The sequence below is a fragment of the Camelina sativa genome, chromosome 10 (assembly GCF_000633955.1).
Source record: "Camelina sativa cultivar DH55 chromosome 10, Cs, whole genome shotgun sequence".
Classification (NCBI taxonomy): domain Eukaryota; kingdom Viridiplantae; phylum Streptophyta; class Magnoliopsida; order Brassicales; family Brassicaceae; genus Camelina; species Camelina sativa.
In genome coordinates this window covers 22,895,710-22,916,037 of record NC_025694.1, presented here as the reverse complement: position 1 = coordinate 22,916,037, position 20,328 = coordinate 22,895,710, and the positions used below count along the sequence as shown (strand labels likewise).

At 36.2% G+C, this 20,328-nt stretch overlaps 2 protein-coding genes across 3 annotated transcripts; one reads left to right on the top strand and one right to left on the bottom strand.

The window, feature by feature from the left end:
• Nucleotides 2,862–5,798, top strand: LOC104719639 (mitogen-activated protein kinase kinase 3-like). 2 transcript variants are annotated; one of them, XM_010437594.2, is made up of 10 exons: nucleotides 2,862–2,942; nucleotides 3,314–3,422; nucleotides 3,508–3,762; nucleotides 3,844–4,062; nucleotides 4,159–4,296; nucleotides 4,390–4,557; nucleotides 4,644–4,757; nucleotides 4,967–5,074; nucleotides 5,161–5,252; nucleotides 5,335–5,798. In XM_010437594.2, the coding sequence occupies exons 2-10, from the start codon at nucleotides 3,321–3,323 to the stop codon at nucleotides 5,699–5,701; spliced, it is 1,563 nt and encodes a 520-aa protein (XP_010435896.1). In that variant the 5' UTR covers nucleotides 2,862–2,942; nucleotides 3,314–3,320; the 3' UTR covers nucleotides 5,702–5,798. The 2 variants fall into 2 exon arrangements, with proteins under 2 accessions (XP_010435896.1, XP_010435897.1); XM_010437595.2 differs by lacking the exon at nucleotides 2,862–2,942 and adding an exon at nucleotides 2,980–3,051.
• Nucleotides 5,849–18,909, bottom strand: LOC104719638 (centromere-associated protein E-like). The gene is made up of 14 exons (XM_019231245.1): nucleotides 18,613–18,909; nucleotides 17,919–18,084; nucleotides 17,622–17,833; nucleotides 17,433–17,522; nucleotides 16,876–17,289; nucleotides 16,387–16,782; nucleotides 16,041–16,295; nucleotides 14,285–15,877; nucleotides 13,827–14,192; nucleotides 11,181–13,569; nucleotides 7,077–8,770; nucleotides 6,869–6,961; nucleotides 6,653–6,778; nucleotides 5,849–6,538 (listed from the first exon to the last, which is right to left on the bottom strand). The coding sequence occupies exons 1-14, from the start codon at nucleotides 18,655–18,657 to the stop codon at nucleotides 6,035–6,037; spliced, it is 8,343 nt and encodes a 2,780-aa protein (XP_019086790.1). The 5' UTR covers nucleotides 18,658–18,909; the 3' UTR covers nucleotides 5,849–6,034.

Sequence of the window (20,328 nt, the reverse complement as noted above, 5' to 3'; positions counted from 1 at the left end):
CGCTCCGCTTTCGTCCCTTGGGGAGATAACCTTACGTCCAACCTCCCCCACCTTTCTCTCTTGAGGAGATAACCTTGCCTTCAACCTCCTCTACCATAGAAAACATCTCGGCTCTGCCCTCCTTCTGTGTGGAGAGAACATGTTCACATCTTTGAGCTATCTCAAAGTGGCTTGCTCCAGCAACCAATGAAACTAAAGACTCTTTTCCAACGTCACAAAATCTTATGATAGTAACTAATGTTAAATTTTCAATGTATTAATGTAAGTTTCTTTGACACACCATGATATAGCCTCTGTCTTCAAGCTCCTATGGATCTATCAACAACGATTTATGTTTTTCCAATCTATCTATGTTTGTTGTAGGCTTGTGTTTGATTAGACTATTTTATCCAACTATTAGCTAGGTTGATGACCTTCTCCTTTTTATCTCCTTTTGAGATTGGACGAATGGTAACAATTATGTTTGCACCAAAAAAATGTCTATGACCAACCAATCAAGGTTGAGAAATTAGAAGAAAATTAGTTTGACATAATTAATAAAATAATAGAAAATTATAAGCATTGTAATATATAAATCTCAAATAATTCAAAGATAAAAATATAAATTAAATAAAACAGTCTAAAACTACTGCAATAAATTTTAAAATACAGTATTAGAAAAAGAATATGCATATATTAACCTTCCATTTTTTTTTGGTCAACATTTCCAAACTGAAAAAGTAGAAAGTGTGAGTATATTTTGGTTTAAAAAAAATAAGGAAAATTTTTCTTCCCATTAAAAAACTTTGACCAATAGAACAATGTTGAAAGCAAGAGTTTTGAATAAATTATTTTATTAGATGAATAATATGAGACGATCTATATTTATATAGAAGTGAGTATTTTTATTTTTTAGAATTAATAATTTTCTGTATATTTTCTTTAATCCCTTTTCTATTTTATGAGAAAATTTATTCCAATGAGCTTATTGTTTTTTTTTTTAAATTTCTTGCTTCCCACTTTCTTGTAAGACTTGTTATCGTTCGATAATAAGAACGCTTTCTGTTTAGTTGATCTATTGTTATATAATCTCTGTTGTTATCTTGCATTTGTGTATTCATCTTTTTTTTTTATGCTACATGTCCTGCAAATTAATAGAAACATTAATAACACCGTGAGAAATTTGTTAATCTCAAAAACCTTAGTTATTATGCATAAGAAAATTTCTTAACACTTCAAAGTCGTCAAAGATTGCGTAGTATGCATTATGAAATTGAGTAACAAAACAAAATTTAAAGAAACGACGACGAAAGCATGCGGTAATATCTAGGAATCTTTTTATATAGTTGTTTAGATTAGACAATAAACAAATCACCTTCGAGACTTGTTCAAGAACAATGATGTGTCAAACAAAAGGTTAATAAAAAACAAAGAAGAAAATTGTACCAAGAAAAAACAAAGGTAGTCAAAATTATTTTGTTTGGTGAAAATATGTCATCATCTCTTTGCTTATATAGACGGGGTGTATTTACAATCCTTTTCCTTTATGATTAATAATTTTTTTAATATAATAAGATTACAATTATCTTATGCATCGTTTTATCAAGTTTGAAAAATATGATTTATGATCGTTAAAATTAACACGTGTCACAATCTAATGAGTTAATAACTTTGATATGTGATTTCATATCGTTAAAATTGACACGTGTCACGATCTGGTGAGTTACTAACTTGGATATTTAATCAACTGACACATGTCACGATCTAGTGAGTTTTTAACTTTGTTCTCTGATCGTTAAAACTGACATGTATCACGATCTGGTGAGTTACTAACTTTGAGAACTAAGCTTTATATGTTATATTTCGGTTTGGGTTAATAAACGAAGATTTAGAGTTTAAATATATAATTAAACGAGATTATATGTCGATTTAGATTTATAATGGATAACTAAAGTTTAGATTTTATAACTAAACAATGTTATACGCTCGGTTTGAATTTAATTATAAAGATGGATTCAGCTTTATATTGTACAATTAAACAAGATTAAATATGTTTGTTATTATAAATTTTCATAATAAAAAATATCATATTACATTATTTTGTTTTTTTTTTTGGTGAGAAACTTTTGTGAGACATCCTCGTTGCACTTGCTCTAACAATTAAGAGGATAAGAGTTTAAAAACAAAAACAAACCTACAACTTGAAAAATAAAACAGAGCATCTAAGAGCTTTAAAAGAAAAATCGAGTAACCGAAGTGAAACAGAGCGTCAACCTCCTCCATGACGCTCCTTCTTGATCCGCTGATAATGCTGCAATGACAATCTGACCAAACTTCACACGAAACAATATGAAGATCATGAAGACTTTGTAGACACATAATACAGTTTATAACTCAGTTGAAATTATGTTCATCCGTGGAAGCAAAGCTTCTCACACATGATATAGAACGTCCACGTCGTGGTTTCATAAAAGCCAAGCTCCACCACAGAAAAATTTATCGTTCACCCAAGCCGAGTGTAGATGGCATTTTTAAAAAAAAACCTAGCTACAGCCGGCTTAACCCATCTCTGCACAGTATTCACGCCTCTTCTAGCTTCTCTGGAGGTCCCATGCAAATATGTCCGCTATGTTCCACATCACACGACGAAGAATCCTATATAGCCCTTACTTGAACGCGTAACTATCTCTGATCCGAAACTTGATAGTAGCATCATGCATTGACTGTAAACGCATTAATCTCGTTTTCCTGCCACGTCAGCAGAGTTATACACTCACTCACTCTCGTTTCCGAATTTAAAAGCTAAACTTCGTACAGTTTTATATTTATACAAACGGCAGGTAGTTTAGTTTTCAAATCACAGAACAACACATTGTTACAGTTGGGGTTTGCTTCTTCAGAGAGAAACGTTGGGTTAGTTCATCTTCCACATCGAAAAAGCAACAAACTTTGAGTAACAAAAAGTAAGCTTTTTTTCTTTCTGCAGAGTTAATTGTGATTGTAAGAGTGAGATAATTGCTTGATTTGTTTTGGGGTTCAACTCCAAATTCTGATTGCTTGATCGATCTTTTTGTAATTTGATTTTCTCTACGATTAGTTTCGTGCTTTGTTTTACTGTTATGTGAATCATCATGACTTTGATCCAATCCTTTTAATGGGCTATTAGGAAGTGAAATTGATTTCTTAGAAACGAGTTTGTTAATTATAAAAGAATCGTCTTTGTTGGCTAAATTAGTTTCTTCCAATTCGAAAGACTCGTAAAGTTATGATTTTGAACACTTTCACCCCAAAAAAAAGTTTAATTTTTTTTCACTGACTCTTGTCTGTGTTACAGAGTATCCATGGCGGCATTGGAGGAGCTAAAGAAGAAGCTTTCTCCATTGTTTGATGCTGAGAAGGGTTTTTCTTCATCCTCATCCTTAGATCCCAACGATTCCTATTTAGTATGATTCCATAGTGATTAAGTTTTGTTATGTTGTTATGCTTCTATTATTGTGTTTTAATTATCTTCTTGTCTTGTTTGTGAAGTTGTCAGATGGTGGAACTGTTAATTTGCTTAGTAGATCATATGGAGTTTACAACTTTAATGAGCTCGGGTTACAAAAATGTACATCTTCTCATGTGGATGAGTCTGAAAGTTGTGAGACGACGTATCAATGTGCTTCCCATGAAATGCGGGTCTTTGGAGCTATAGGAAGCGGAGCTAGCAGCGTTGTTCAACGAGCTATTCATATCCCCAATCACAGAATTCTAGCATTGAAGAAAATTAATATCTTTGAAAGGGTAATGTCACCTCCTCCTTTGATTCAAGAGAAGACCATTGAGTATGTCATTTTGAAATATTTTACTGATTTGGACGAGCAGGAGAAAAGACAGCAACTGCTTACTGAGATACGGACATTGTGTGAAGCTCCTTGTCATGAAGGACTTGTGGACTTTCACGGGGCGTTCTATAGTCCAGACTCGGGACAAATCAGTATAGCTCTTGAATATATGGATGGAGGATCTCTTGCAGATATCTTAAAAGTAACAAAGAAGATACCTGAGCCGGTTCTTTCATCAATGTTCCACAGACTTTTGCAAGTAAAGATATACTTAACTCTCTCCAATGTGCAAACATTTGTGTGTTTATGTTTAGTGTTATATTAATTCATTCTTGGTGTGGCTCTTCGTCTCAAGGGATTGAGCTACTTACATGGAGTTAGGCATCTTGTTCATAGAGACATTAAACCTGCAAATTTGCTTATAAATCTCAAAGGGGAACCAAAGATAACTGATTTTGGCATTAGTGCTGGTCTCGAGAATTCAATGGCTATGGTTAGTGATGGAATCTCACGCTTTTAACTTTATGAATGCAATAATTCTTTTTGGACTTTTTCTAACTTAAATCTGAAAATGGTGGTTGCAAAGTGTGCTACGTTTGTTGGAACTGTCACTTACATGTCACCGGAGCGGATTAGGAATGACAGTTATTCTTATCCAGCTGATATATGGAGCCTTGGTCTCGCTCTTTTTGAATGCGGCACTGGAGAGTTTCCGTATATAGCTAATGAAGGGCCTGTTAATCTTATGTTACAGGTGAATCAACTTGTCCCCGAATCCTTTGTTTTTTTTCCAAAATACTATTTACTAAATTCTGTCTTTTACGACCATGGGATTGGAAGATCATGGAGGAGCCATCACCAACACCACCAAAACAAGAATTTTCACCAGAGTTCTGTTCTTTCATTGATGCTTGTCTCCAGAAGGATCCAGATGCTAGACCAATAGCTGAACAGGTTAGTATATTGAAATCTCATTTAGAAGCTCACTACTGTACTGAAATAGTCCATGTTAGAGGAACATTTATATTAAGTTTGGTGCTTCTCTTCGTATTTTCCTGTTTTAAAGCAAGATTTGGTTAAAAGCTCAGTATTCTTCTTTGTATTCGTCTGTTTCTATTCAACTAAAGAGTAAAGACTCAAGTCTGATGGTCTTTCATGAACAGCTTCTATCACACCCATTTATTACAAAACACGAGAAGGAAAGAGTAGATTTGGCTACTTTTGTTCAAAGCATCTTTGATCCAACTCAGAGATTGAAAGATTTAGCTGATGTAAGTGCATGATGGTTTAGTACTTTGCTTAGTTAGAAACTACCAAATTATACTTTAACATTAATGATCTAATTGGGTTTGTTCAGATGCTCACCATACATTATTACTCCCTCTTTGATGGATTTGATGATCTTTGGCATCACACAAAATCACTCTACACTGAAACTTCAGTTTTCAGGTAACCATACTTCTACAATTCTTTAGGGGTGTCCATATCAGGTATCAGGACACTCAATTTTCCTGTTTTTTTTTTGTCTCAGTTTCTCTGGGAAACATTACAGAGGATCAACTGCAATCTTCTCAGCATTATCAGACATTCGTAACACATTAACAGGAGATTTACCGAGTGAGAAACTCGTCCATGTCGTTGAGAAGCTTCATTGCAAGCCACACAACAATGGTGGAGTCATGATTCGTGCCATTGGATCGTTTATTGTAGGAAATCAGTTTCTGATTTGTGGTGATGGAGTTCAAGCAGAAGGACTTCCGAGTTTCAAAGATCTCGGATTCGATGTCGCAAGTAGACGGGTGGGTCGATTTCAAGAACAGTTTGTGGTTGAATCTGGTGATCTTATTGGAAAGTATTTTATTTCCAAACAGGAGCTTTATATCACAAACTTAGATTAGAGAAAACACAAATGAGAAAACTTTTGTTTTCTACTGTATCATGTTGTAACAATATTAACTTGTTCAAGTATATTAACATATGTATGTAATTTTGTTTGTTTAGGGTTCATAAAAAGTGCAGGAGAGAATTAATCAAATCAGGTAAAAAACAAGTAACCAAACCATTTCATTCTGCAATTTATTGAACATGTGAAAATGATGAAACCCACAAAGTCACAAACAAATCTGTAATATTCACATAAGAAGAAAAAAAACAATCAAAATAATGAACAAACCCAAAAATAAAAGCCTTAATATGGAGAGACTGATTGTGTTTTTTTTGTTTCTCTTCTCTCATTTAGGTGATGAAGGCTTTGTTGTGTGAGAAGATTTGCCAGTGAGTACCTTCTTAACCTTGGAAATTGAATGCTTTACCTTTGAACCAACACCAGAGAGAAGGCCATGTGATTTCTTATGAGTCTTGATAATGCTTACTGTATCTTTAGCTTCAACCATCACTATAGAATCTGGACTTGTTTTATCATCTTTATCATGTTCATGATCTCCATTGTCATTCTCATCTTCTTCTACTGTTTTAGGCTTCTCTTCGATATGAGGTTCTGTTGTTACATCCTCAGTCTTATTTGTTCCTTTCACTTTTTGGATGAGGTCTGATAGCGATTTCCTAGCCGGTTCTTTCAGTGTCGGTTCAGTTTCTTTTACTGCTGAGAACAAATCTTTGGTTCTCTCGGATTCTCCATCTTTTTGCTGAACTTCCTCTGCAATCTTTTGATTCTCCAGATTTGGAACTTCATCAGCTATGTTCCTTTCCTGTTGGTTTGGAACTTCATCTTTTTGCTGCAAAAATGAAAATAAGCTTTTGTTTGTAGGACTAACTTCTGACTTTGAAACAATTTGTTTCCATTGCTGCTTATGCAAAAAGCACGATGATGATACAAAAGTAGGTTTTACCTCTGGGTTGTCTTGTGTTTTGCTGACAAAAGACAAGCTGTCGATATCTTGGATCTCGGGTTGTGTTTTTTCTATGGCATCATCGGGTTGCTTCACATTTTCGAAACTTTCTTGATTTGTTTCCTTCTGCCAAAAGCATGGTTTCTTTGATTGAGGTATTGAAATGATTGTGAAAACAAAAACAAAAGAGCTTCTGAATAATGTTCTGTTTCATACCACTTCTTTTCTTAAATCTTCTTCGATGGTATATGTTTGCTTACTCTCCTCTTGTGCAGCTTGACGATCAATATTTTCAGACGTTTTGTTGTTCTGCATTGCCAATATCACATTAAAAATTTCGTTTAGCAATATAAGATAATGAGCAGAACCATGCATAGTATCTAAGTTAACTAATATACTTATGTTTCCTTCATTTAAATATTACCTCTTCTACAGGAATTCCATGTTTGATAGCATCTTCGGGCTCTGTCTTCACATGTTCAACCTCCCTCTTCTCCTCTATTAAGCCAGTTTCTTCCCTTGGCATCACAACTGAATCGTGGCTATCAGCTCTTATTTCCTCATCGTGAATTGCCGGTTTAACGTTTGTACCAATATCTTCCTGGACATGTGTGGGAGCGTTCGACGTCAGCTCGTGTTCTGATATCTCTTTCTCTATTGCAAGAGCTTCAAAATGTTTGGGCTGATCTTGTACTTGCAAGTTTTCCTTTGTTATCAAAGCATTACCATTTTCTTCATTTTTATCATCTTGTGCCTTCTTGACTCCAAATGAAGCTTCTTCAACGTTCTCTTCTAGTGGCAGATTGTGAGATTGATGAGACTGAATGAGTTCACTTGGTTTCTGTACTGAAAGATCGCAGTCAGCTTCAGAGGTATTGTTATCTTTGAGATCATCTAGTGCTGTTGAGGACGGAACCTGAAGTTGCTCACTTAGTACTTCTTTTGTGAGATATTTATCGGCACTATCCTCTTCTCTTTGCATCTTTAGTGCTTCTTCGGTTGACAAATCCCTTTCATCGTGTTTCTTTGTATCAGCTTGAGTTTTAACAGGTTCTTGATTTGATTCATGCTCAGCTTCACTAGCTTTCGTTATGACTCCCACTGGATCTGTAATTTGCTTCTCTGATTTGACTACCTCGTTGATCTCTTCTTCATTCTCCAAGACCCCGTGAGGTACTTCCTCTTTTTCTACATCCCGCGAAACAAAATCATTACCAACGCCAAGCTCACTGGCATCTTCTTTATCCTTATTCACTTTTGATGAAACAATTTCTTGTTCCTCGTCATCCTTCTTTTCATCTTTAATATCCACAACTTGATCTTCTTGTTTAACAGTTTCATGAGTCTCGTCCTTCTGCTCTTCTTGTAGACTTATCTTCTCTGATTTTGAAGCATTGAAGTCTTGTTGTGGCTCGCATTCTTCTTGCTTTTCAGGAGAAATCACATCCTCTAGCTCCTCAGAAGGCAACACAGAAGATGGAATCAGAATTTTCTCACCACGTAACACTTCTGTAATTGACTGATTAGCTGGAATCTCCCTAATTCCTTCTTGTAATTTCTCTTCGTCGTTGACTTCAAAGTCTCTGCTGATTCCATCTTGTACTTTTACCTCTTCTTGATGTTCCTCTTGCAAATTGATTTCTTCTATTGGAAGAGATTTCCCTGGAAGACAGTTTTCTTCCTGGATTTTTTCAGTTTCTCCATTTTCATCCTTTTGTAACGTGTTTTCTTCTATAATCCCAGTAGCAGAATCTTTTTCATTTGATTCAACGCCAGCATCACCTGTCTTTTGGTCTTGATCTGCAGGCTCTTTTGTCATGATGTCTCCTTTTGATGCAGATTCATTGATTGTTCTCTCTGTCTCCAATGTATTTTGGAGTTCTGTCAAGATTCCAACAACTGGAAGAGTTGAATAAGTCTCATCTCTATTCTCTGCCTCCTCTGTAGGATAATCATTTGTTAACTCCGCATCTTCAACCTCCGTTTTCTTTGTACTTGCAGCATCTTCTACCTTAGTAAGTTTAGTTGAAGTCTCAACCAGATCATCTGATTTTTCTGTTCCTTCTACTTCTGATTCTTTTGCCTTTGTTTCTCCTACCTTCTCCTCGAGTGTGTCACCAGCACAATTACCTTCTTGTGGAGTCACTGGTTCGTCTTCCCCNGGCACTATCCTCTTCTCTTTGCATCTTTAGTGCTTCTTCGGTTGACAAATCCCTTTCATCGTGTTTCTTTGTATCAGCTTGAGTTTTAACAGGTTCTTGATTTGATTCATGCTCAGCTTCACTAGCTTTCGTTATGACTCCCACTGGATCTGTAATTTGCTTCTCTGATTTGACTACCTCGTTGATCTCTTCTTCATTCTCCAAGACCCCGTGAGGTACTTCCTCTTTTTCTACATCCCGCGAAACAAAATCATTACCAACGCCAAGCTCACTGGCATCTTCTTTATCCTTATTCACTTTTGATGAAACAATTTCTTGTTCCTCGTCATCCTTCTTTTCATCTTTAATATCCACAACTTGATCTTCTTGTTTAACAGTTTCATGAGTCTCGTCCTTCTGCTCTTCTTGTAGACTTATCTTCTCTGATTTTGAAGCATTGAAGTCTTGTTGTGGCTCGCATTCTTCTTGCTTTTCAGGAGAAATCACATCCTCTAGCTCCTCAGAAGGCAACACAGAAGATGGAATCAGAATTTTCTCACCACGTAACACTTCTGTAATTGACTGATTAGCTGGAATCTCCCTAATTCCTTCTTGTAATTTCTCTTCGTCGTTGACTTCAAAGTCTCTGCTGATTCCATCTTGTACTTTTACCTCTTCTTGATGTTCCTCTTGCAAATTGATTTCTTCTATTGGAAGAGATTTCCCTGGAAGACAGTTTTCTTCCTGGATTTTTTCAGTTTCTCCATTTTCATCCTTTTGTAACGTGTTTTCTTCTATAATCCCAGTAGCAGAATCTTTTTCATTTGATTCAACGCCAGCATCACCTGTCTTTTGGTCTTGATCTGCAGGCTCTTTTGTCATGATGTCTCCTTTTGATGCAGATTCATTGATTGTTCTCTCTGTCTCCAATGTATTTTGGAGTTCTGTCAAGATTCCAACAACTGGAAGAGTTGAATAAGTCTCATCTCTATTCTCTGCCTCCTCTGTAGGATAATCATTTGTTAACTCCGCATCTTCAACCTCCGTTTTCTTTGTACTTGCAGCATCTTCTACCTTAGTAAGTTTAGTTGAAGTCTCAACCAGATCATCTGATTTTTCTGTTCCTTCTACTTCTGATTCTTTTGCCTTTGTTTCTCCTACCTTCTCCTCGAGTGTGTCACCAGCACAATTACCTTCTTGTGGAGTCACTGGTTCGTCTTCCCCAGAAGCCAACATGGGAACTGGAGCTTCACTGAATGATTCTCTTGGAGCAGTTTTGGTGTTGAGAATATCGTGTGCTTGTACCTTCTGTGTGTCCTTTGTTTCTTCTTCAAGAATTTCCTCAACTTTCTTTGGAATCTGGTCATCCTGTTCTGAAGCTAAGGATGGAATCTGATCGACTGCAACTTGTAACTTATGCTCTTCCTTTGTTTCTTCTTCATGAACCTCCTGAACCTGGTTTAAAGCTAAATCAGAGGATGAAGTCTTATTATCTTGTGATGTTTCAAATGGTAGNTTATTCACTTTTGATGAAACAATTTCTTGTTCCTCGTCATCCTTCTTTTCATCTTTAATATCCACAACTTGATCTTCTTGTTTAACAGTTTCATGAGTCTCGTCCTTCTGCTCTTCTTGTAGACTTATCTTCTCTGATTTTGAAGCATTGAAGTCTTGTTGTGGCTCGCATTCTTCTTGCTTTTCAGGAGAAATCACATCCTCTAGCTCCTCAGAAGGCAACACAGAAGATGGAATCAGAATTTTCTCACCACGTAACACTTCTGTAATTGACTGATTAGCTGGAATCTCCCTAATTCCTTCTTGTAATTTCTCTTCGTCGTTGACTTCAAAGTCTCTGCTGATTCCATCTTGTACTTTTACCTCTTCTTGATGTTCCTCTTGCAAATTGATTTCTTCTATTGGAAGAGATTTCCCTGGAAGACAGTTTTCTTCCTGGATTTTTTCAGTTTCTCCATTTTCATCCTTTTGTAACGTGTTTTCTTCTATAATCCCAGTAGCAGAATCTTTTTCATTTGATTCAACGCCAGCATCACCTGTCTTTTGGTCTTGATCTGCAGGCTCTTTTGTCATGATGTCTCCTTTTGATGCAGATTCATTGATTGTTCTCTCTGTCTCCAATGTATTTTGGAGTTCTGTCAAGATTCCAACAACTGGAAGAGTTGAATAAGTCTCATCTCTATTCTCTGCCTCCTCTGTAGGATAATCATTTGTTAACTCCGCATCTTCAACCTCCGTTTTCTTTGTACTTGCAGCATCTTCTACCTTAGTAAGTTTAGTTGAAGTCTCAACCAGATCATCTGATTTTTCTGTTCCTTCTACTTCTGATTCTTTTGCCTTTGTTTCTCCTACCTTCTCCTCGAGTGTGTCACCAGCACAATTACCTTCTTGTGGAGTCACTGGTTCGTCTTCCCCAGAAGCCAACATGGGAACTGGAGCTTCACTGAATGATTCTCTTGGAGCAGTTTTGGTGTTGAGAATATCGTGTGCTTGTACCTTCTGTGTGTCCTTTGTTTCTTCTTCAAGAATTTCCTCAACTTTCTTTGGAATCTGGTCATCCTGTTCTGAAGCTAAGGATGGAATCTGATCGACTGCAACTTGTAACTTATGCTCTTCCTTTGTTTCTTCTTCATGAACCTCCTGAACCTGGTTTAAAGCTAAATCAGAGGATGAAGTCTTATTATCTTGTGATGTTTCAAATGGTAGACTCTGATCACCCGTAGCATCTATTGCTTTGTCGGTCTCAGGAATTTCTTGGATCTTCTCTTCTTTTGACTCCTCTAGCTTTGGAACTTCAGGGTTCCCAAACTCTTCTTGTTTGAGGGACATATTTTCTGGTTTCGTCGAGGTACCTAAACTTTCTAAAGCTACTGCTGTCTCTGTTTCATTTATGTCTTCATCTTCTTTCTTTGCCTCTGCAATCAGTGTCTCGTTATCGTTTTTCTCCAAGATTATTGATGAGGTCGGAGTCTCGACATGTTCATCCCGCATTTCATCTTCATGTTCTTTTGGTTGTATTTCTCCTACACTCTCTTCTATTTCCACAGAAACAGGTCGTTCATCTTGTGTGTCCTTTGTTTCTCTAACGTCATCTGCACAAGTATCTTCTTGCAGAGTCACTTGACCGTCTTCCTTAGAAGCCAACATGGAAACTAGAGCGTCATCAGATGATTCTCTTGGAATAGTTTCGGTAGGAAGGATTCCGTCAGCCTGTAACTTGTGCTCTTCCTTTGTTTCTTCTTCATGAGTTTCTTCAACATGCTTTGGAGTCTGGTCATTTAGTGCTGAGATTAAATCAGGGGACTGAGACTGATATGCTTGTAATGTTTCAACCGGAAGATTTCGAGAACCCATAGCTTCTACCTTGTGTTCTTCCTCATAAATATCCTCAACCTGCTTTGGGGTTTGGTCTTCCTGTTCTGACACTAACTCAGAGGATAGAGTATTTTCTGCCTGTGGTGTTTGAATGGGAAGAGTCTGATCACTTGTATCTTCAATTTCTTGGCTCTTGTCTTCTTTAAACTCCTCTAGCTTTGTAGCTTCAGGTTTCTCAAACTCATCTTGTTGGATGCATACATTTTCAGATGTCTTTGAGGTGCCCACTGTTATCTCTTCATCTCTTTTCTCTCCCTCTGCAACCTGAGTTTCATCATCATTTTTCTCTGAGAACATTGGCGAGGTTGAAGAATCGACATGTTCATCTTGTTTATCATCTTCAGTTTCATTTGCTTTTGTCTCTCCTTTTTCTGTTGAAGTAACCTTTTCCTGATCTTCCAATGGCAATGTAGCAGTTGGAATCTGAATTTCCTCATCAAAAGCTTTGACATCCTCATTCTGATCAACGGATGGAAGACTCAGATGTGCTGTTTCAGCAATTTCAAGACCTTTCTCCCTCATATCTCCTAGTGGTTCTGTCTCCTTCACTTCGTCACCGTCTGTCTTCTCGGGAACAGTCACATGTTCTTGCTCCTCTGAAGATGATAGCAATGAACTTGTTTCAACAGTCATCTCGTCAGCTACTTGTTCTTCCCCAATCTTTTCGGCTTTAACAACGGTCTCATCTTCTGGACCCTCTGAAGGTAAAGCAGATGAAACTTGTATAACGTCATCAGATTTTTCTTCCACAGGACTCTGCTGGTCATTAGAAACTTCTTCCTCTGTTGGTTCATGCTTGTACATTTGTTCTTTCTGCAACTTTACTTCTTTCTTTTGCTCGTTTTGCAGGCATGATTCTTCTTCCTGGGTTTTTTCTCCAAGCTCCGTACTTTCTGGTACTGAACCTGTCTCTTCTTTTGTCTCCAATCCATTAGACCCTTCATCTTGACCTTCTTGATCAAATGTTACTTCTTCTATTGGTTTATCTTCGATCTTCTCATCTACGGCTTTGCTTGTATGCTCAGATAGTTCAGAAGGAGTCTCAAGAGATGGTTTATGCACCTTCTCAACTGATTCTACATCCACAAGAGTTTGGTTGTGTGTGCTCTCATTTAATCCAGCACCTTCAACAGCAGATGGAATTTCCTCAAATTTATCCACGCTTTCGGTCTTCGAGACTAGAGATGTAACAGGTTCATTTTCTTGATACTTCTCTGATTCCCCAGATCGTACATTAGGCAGATTAACATCCTTCTCCTCACTGTTTTCGTCTTGAACATTATCCTTAGATTTTATCTCAACAGATTCTTCTCTTCCCTGGCTTTCATTTTTGATCTCTGAGGTATAAGGTTCAGTATGTTCTTCTGCTTGATCGGAAGATTTCACCTGTTGATGGAAAGAATCAATCTCTTTAAGACTGCAGACAACCCAAAGATGGACATGTGAAAACTTTCATAGGTAGAACCAACATAGTCAAAAACTTGAATTAGATTTATACTGATAAGTAATTTTGGTTCTATCTCGTTATTTACTTTAAAATTGCAGGCTTGTCATTGTCTCTTAGTTCTAACTTAATTATCAACATCACACACACAACAAACATCACAAGAGAAAATCAATATATATGAAGATCATATCTTTACCTCATCAGAAAAAATGACAGTCTTAACTGTCTCTGGTTCCTTTTGTTCTTTACCCACTTTCAGGTCCAGACTCGTTTCTGTGTCTTCCTTTGTCTCTTGGCCTTCTTCTGCTCCACCCATTTCACTATGCACTGCCTCTGTTTCACTATTATTGGTCTCCGAAGTATTTAAGATCGCAGCTTCTTGGACTGTTGAAGTACCTATAGCCTCAACACATTGTGGTATGTCTCTCTCCAACACATGTTGATGTTGTTCTGTATCCTTTGAGCTTTGATATACCTCTTCCTTGAGTTCTAGCGAGGGTTTCGATTCATTGTCCTCTCCTTGTATTGTCGGTATTTCGATTACCCTAGAACTTTCTTGTACCTGCATAGAAATAATGTTAAGAGTTAAGATTTAGTAATGTTAATAAAGTTGGTTAGAATAATTTTTTTCTCAAATCTAGAATAAAGACAAACCTCTTCTGCCTTTTGGGTTATGTCCTCGTCCTTTTCTATGTCTCCAGTCACCTCACTTGAGATTTTCTCCGCATCGTCTGAGTTTTTGATTGCTTCCACTGATTCTGCATTCTCACTCTGATGATCATCTCCTTTCAAGCTTTCAGATTCATGAGTTGTAGCTTCCTCATTATTGACGACATCTATGTCTTCTACAACAATTTTTTCAGTCTCTAATTCCTTTTTCTCTGTCACATCCAACCTCGGTTCTGCATCTTTCTTTATCTCTGCCTCTTCTTCTTTTTCCACTTCAAGAAGATCTCTTTTTGTAGTTTCAACATCATGTAATGATTCACCATTTGTTGCAGTTTCTTCTTCTTCAGCTTCTGCGTTATGCAAAGCATATGTTTCATTCACAATGTTCTCACTGTTACTCGAGATTTCCTTATCTTGTTCATCTCTGGAGCATGCCTCTTCGACTTGTTCCTCCGGCTGGTTCTGATCCGTAGAGCATTTTTCAGTCAAAGAAGGTTTCATATCTATCGTCTGCTCCTCTACAGCCTTAGAAACCTCCTCTTGTCTCTCATGACTTTTTATTTGGACCATCGGTACTTCCTCCACTTTTTCATCTTCTATCTTCTCAGAAACAGTCCCATGTTCTTGCTCCTCTGAAGAAGATGGCAATGAATTATGAGATTCAACAGTCTCAAGATTGTCTACTGCTGCTGCTTCTTCCTCATTCTCTTTGTTGTTTTCAATCTTCTCAGCTTCAACAACGGTCTCACCTTCCAGTTCCTTTGGAAGTAATGTAGATGAAACTTCTATGACTTCATCAGATTTAACTTCTTCATTTGTTAGTTCATGCTTCTCTAACTTTGTTTCTTCTTTTTTCTCATTTGTTTGGGATGATTCTTCTTGAAGAGGAGTCAGATCAATCACATTCCTTTCTTCCAGGGATTTTTCTCCAGTCTCAATACTCTCTGGTACTGAAACTGTTTCTTTTATTGTTCCTAATCCATAGGAACCTTCCACTTGATCTTCTTGATGCAGTGTTACTTTTTCTTCTTCTGGTCTTTCATCAATTTCTGCATCTACGGTTTTGCTTGTTTCTTCTGATACTTGAGAAGGAGAATCAAGTGATGGTTTCTGCATCTGCTCAACTGGTTCCACATCCGGAAGAGAAACCTGCTTTGCAACTGGTCTTTCCTCTGTTTCATCGGTTCTGTTTGGATCAATTTGCTCTGCTTCTACCCCATTCGAGTCTAGGCCTCTCTGTTCCTCCATAATTTGAGTTCCATCAACTCTATCTACCTTTATCTTCTCATCGTTTTGCTCCTCTTTATCAACATTTAAGGCAAGATCTGATGGACTTTCTTCAAATTTCTCTGTACCAGCGACTATAGTTGTCTCGGGTTCGTTTTCTTGATACTTCTTTGATTCTGTAGATGATACATCAAGAAGACCCTTATGCTTCTCCGCAGTGTTTTCGCCTTGATCGGTCTCTTTAGATTTGACTTCTACAGATTCTTCTCTTCCATGGCTCTCATCTTTGATCTCCGAGCTACACGGGTCAATATGTTCACCAAATTCTTCTTGAACAGTAGAAGAACTTACCTGTTGATTGACAGAATCAAATTAACAGAATCAGAACCTTGTAGAGTAGAACTTGATATAGCTCTATAGTGACAAAAGTAGTTTCCTAGTCTCATCATCAATATCACATACTCAAATAACCAACAAACGAGATAATGAGTATCTATGCAGATCATATCCTTACCTCATTAGACGAAATGATGGTCTTGGCTGCCTCTGTTTCCTCTTTTTCTTTATCTTCTTTCAGGTCTTCTTCTTTTGTCTCTACAGCCTCAACTTCAAGGGTCTCACACTTTGGTAAGTCTCTCCCCGATACATGTTCATGTTCCTCTGTCTCATTTGAGCTATGATCTACCTCTGCCTTAGTATCTAGTGAGACTCTTGATTCATTGTCCTCTCCTTGTATTTTCCACGTTTCAATTAAACTAGGAACTTGAATCTGCACAGTGAAGGATAAAAGTGTTAATAAAGTTTCCTGAAAAATTGATTTTCCCAAATTTGATCTTTAGCTTTGAGTAATTAAGACAAACCTCTTCTCTGTTTTGGGTTATTTCGTCTGAGCTTCTTATTGCTTCTACTGGTTCTGCATTCTCCTTCAAGCTTTCAGATTCATGGACTGTATTTTCTTCATTATTTACAAGCTCAGGGTCATCTGTAACTGTCTTTACAGTCACTGTTTCCACTTTCTCTATCACATTCAGGCTCCGTACTTCGTCAGTTTTCATCTCTTCCTTGTCTTCTTCTTTTTCTGCTTCAGGAAGAACTCTTTCTGTATTTTCATATTCATGTAGTGATTCACCATCTGTTGTAGTTTCTTTTTCTGGAACTGTCTCCTTAGATTTGACCTCATGATCTAATGAAGCTTTTGATTCGATGTCCTCTCCTTTTATTGTGGGTGTTTCGATTACCCTAGAACTTTCTTGAACCTGCAGAGTAAAGGATCAAATTGTGTTAACAAAGTGGTCTGAAACATATTTTGCTCAAATCTGATATTTAGCTTTTGAGGAATTAAACAAAACCTCTTCTGTGTTTTGGCTTATGTCCTCTTCCTTTCCAATGTCTACAGTCACTCCCCGTGAGATTTGCTCTGCATTATCTGAGTTTTTGATTGGTTCCACTGGTTCTGCAGTTTCCTTCAAACTTACAGGTTCAAGAACTGCAGTTTCTTCTTTATAAACAATCTCAGGGTCTTTTTCCAGTTCAGGAAGAACTCTTTGTGTAGTTTCAGTTACATGTAGTGGTGATTCACCATCTGTTGCGGTTTGATCTTCTGGAACTGTTTCATTCACAATGTTGTCACCATTCCTCGAGATTTCTTCTACTGAGACCGTTGCATTGTGCTCAGCTTCTGTTCCATTTACAGCGGTCTCAACAGTTCTTGAATCTTTTTCTTCTTTAAATTCATCAGTCTGTTTCGGTATCTCTTCACGGGCCTACAATAGAGTACGGTTTCTTAGTTCTGCTGATAGCAAGCATGGAAAGATCATAAGCAACTTAAAACAAAAAAGCGTATCGAGTGCTAGCTCTACTCTATGTTGTTTTCATCTTGTTTTACAGGTGCAGTATCAATCACTACCTTTGAGATATTACCAATCTCATCCTCTTGTTCTGGTGAGTGTTTTGTTTCTGTATGATCTTCTTCTATTACCGGCTTTTCCACACTTACCTGCGTAAAACAGAGAATTTTTATTAAATTATACTCTCTATCTCCAGTAAATTTTAAGCATCTCTCTCATGTTTAAGCTTCAAGGAACTTAAAATCTACCTCTTCTGGTTCTTTATCCTTCTCTAAAGTCACATCACTTGAGATTATTTTTGCGTCTTCTATGTCTTTGTTCAAACTTTCAGGTTTATGAACAAAGATAGAGCCTTGTTCATCCTTTTCTGTCTCACTAACGATCTTACTGTCTTCTACAACCGAAATATTCTTCGTCGCTTCTCCTTTTTCGTGTTTTAATTCTTCGGTTTCTATATTCCCTGATCGTTCATATAGAACAGTATTGAGTACAAAATCTGGAAAACTTGGAAAGAAGAAAAAAAAGTCTGGCAGTTTCTTGCTTACCTGAACCATTTACAATATCTGCAACATCTGTCTCTCCTGGAATAATACCGTTTCTGAAATCGCCACTGCTGATCTCATCATCAAGAACAGTACTCAGGTTTACCTTTTGTACTTCCATGGATGACTTGTCAAGTATCACTCCTGCAGGAGCTTCTCCAACATTTGTCTGTGTATAAAAACATGTTAGTATCTCAAAACGTACGTTAAATTTCATCAATCTGATGCAGATCCTTAACTCAAAAACTAGAAAAATAAATATGATCCTTACATATTACAAATTGCAGACTCGTCTCAAATCAAAAAATTATATAGATATCATCATACAATTCAAAGTTAATTGGATTGAAACTTATCTAGTTCAGATGCAAGTCTCAAACAGACAACTAAACAAGTCTTTGAAAGATCTTGGTTAAGAAAAAAAGAGGTTCTAAAACATAGAATCTATAACTAGAGAGTAAAACAGATTACAGATTGATGAAATCTAGTTTTGAAGATCTCTATCATAACTTTAAAATATTGTAATCATAAGACTGCAAAAGTAAAAAAAGAAAAAGGTAGGAAAAAAAACATACTTTTTCATTTAAATTAAATTAAGCAATCTAGTCTACTAGCATAAAATTCTGAAAGAGGGAGAGGGAGAGGGATATACATAGATATACACATATGTAACTTATGTATCTATCTATCATCATACCTTTGTGGAGACTGGTTCTTGGATGATGACAACTCCAGTTTCCATCTTTCATGCAGGGAAGCAATTATTTGGAGGTTTAGGGTTTGAATAGTTGTTTTCTCTGCAAGAAACCTACTGAGCATACTAATTCTGAATCACCCAGATCATTAGAGACATATAAAACCATATATATGTGATATATGATCACTTGACATATAAAAAAGATTTGAAGTCATTGAGAAGACAGGTAGATGATGTATAGTGACAAAACTTAGCACATTTGTTCAAATGGGTTGGCTGAGTTGGCTTTTAGATTAATCTTTTGTGGGCCTTTTGAATTGATCATTCCACATGCAACTGGTAGGATCCTCATTTCCAGCTTTATTATTCTCTTAAAGCCTAAAGGTAATCACCAAAATAGAACAAAATCATTAATAGTAATTATTTTTTTTATTAACAATTTTTATCATAGTTAACTTAACATTGTGAATTTTAGAACAATAAATACAAAATATAAATAAATAAAGAAAGAAAAAAAAAAGAGATATTAATGTGTTTTAAGTTTTAATCAAATACAAATAATGAAACCTACTATCCGTTGAGTACATGTATTCTGATTTCTTTCTGTACCCTGTTGTATAATACTAAGATATTAGTAAAAAATTGTTTCCTCAACAGTTAAGAAAAATAGTTTGAAATGTATATTTTTGTTTCCTCAACAGTTAAAAAAATAGTTTGAAATGTATATTTTGTCTTGTGATTAGTCTAAACGCAATCAATTCAAAGTTAGAAGTTTGAGGGATAAAGTATTTTGTGATTGAGCCGTCTCCTCTTTCTTTCTTTTTTACACCATCAACTTTTGCATAAATATATTCATTATGGTAATAATAAAAATTCAGATTAGGGGTTATGATCATTTTTTTGTTTTGTAAAAGAAAATATAAATTAGCAACAAAAATAAATTTTAAATCACATCATCATCATTGATCACAACGTTAGTGGATTTTTCTGCAAATGTTAATAAGACATCGTCCATTTCAATTTCAAAAAAAAAAAAGCTGGCCGCCATTACGAGGACCGGCCCATCATCCCCAACTTGTATAATACTATATGCTTTCTCTATTTTATTATATATGTTCACTAATCACTAGTATATATTATTCATCCATTCTGTCAAGATCCATACAAAAATTTAACATGTAGCATTGTAGCTAATACTAAAAATTATAATTTGCCGACAAACAAAAAAAAACCTGATTATTATGCTACTAAAGGGCCGTCAAAAAAAAGATTGTGCTATTAATACCGGTTATGTTATTAAGGGAGTTTTTGAAAACTAGGACAACCAAATTCTATTACTATTTAAAACCGGTTATGTTATTAAGGAAGTTTGAAAACTAGGACAACCGATATCACTATTTAAAACCGGTTATGTTATTAAGGAAGTTTGAAAACTAGGACAACCGATATCACTATTTAAAACCGGTTATGTTATTAAGGAAGTTTGAAAACTAGGACAACCGATATCACTATTTAAAACCGGTTATGTTATTAAGGAAGTTTGAAAACTAGGACAACCGATATCACTATTTAAAACCGGTTATGTTGTTAAGAAATATTGAAATCTACAACAAAACGATATAGCCGATGCCGATTGGGATAGATATGCTTCATAATGTCTGCCTTTTTTTTTTGGTAAGTTTTTTAAAAAAACTCTTTATTTTGATTTATAAACAA

What these genes read in the sequence shown, in the direction of transcription:
- LOC104719639 (XM_010437594.2), top strand. Translation starts at nt 3,321, where the DNA reads ATGGCGGCATTGGAGGAGCTAAAGAAGAAGCTTTCTCCATTGTTTGAT. An exon ending in TCGAGAATTCAATGGCTATG is followed by an intron (nt 4,297 to 4,389) that starts GTTAGTGATGGA and finishes GTGGTTGCAAAG; the next exon opens with TGTGCTACGTTTGTTGGAAC. An exon ending in ACTGAAACTTCAGTTTTCAG is followed by an intron (nt 5,253 to 5,334) that starts GTAACCATACTT and finishes TTTTTGTCTCAG; the next exon opens with TTTCTCTGGGAAACATTACA.
- LOC104719638 (XM_019231245.1), bottom strand. Translation starts at nt 18,657, where the DNA reads ATGGAAACTGGAGTTGTCATCATCCAAGAACCAGTCTCCACAAAG. An exon ending in AGGATAAAGAACCAGAAGAG is followed by an intron (nt 17,523 to 17,621) that starts GTAGATTTTAAG and finishes TGTTTTACGCAG; the next exon opens with GTAAGTGTGGAAAAGCCGGT. An exon ending in CTGTCATTTTTTCTGATGAG is followed by an intron (nt 13,570 to 13,826) that starts GTAAAGATATGA and finishes TTCCATCAACAG; the next exon opens with GTGAAATCTTCCGATCAAGC.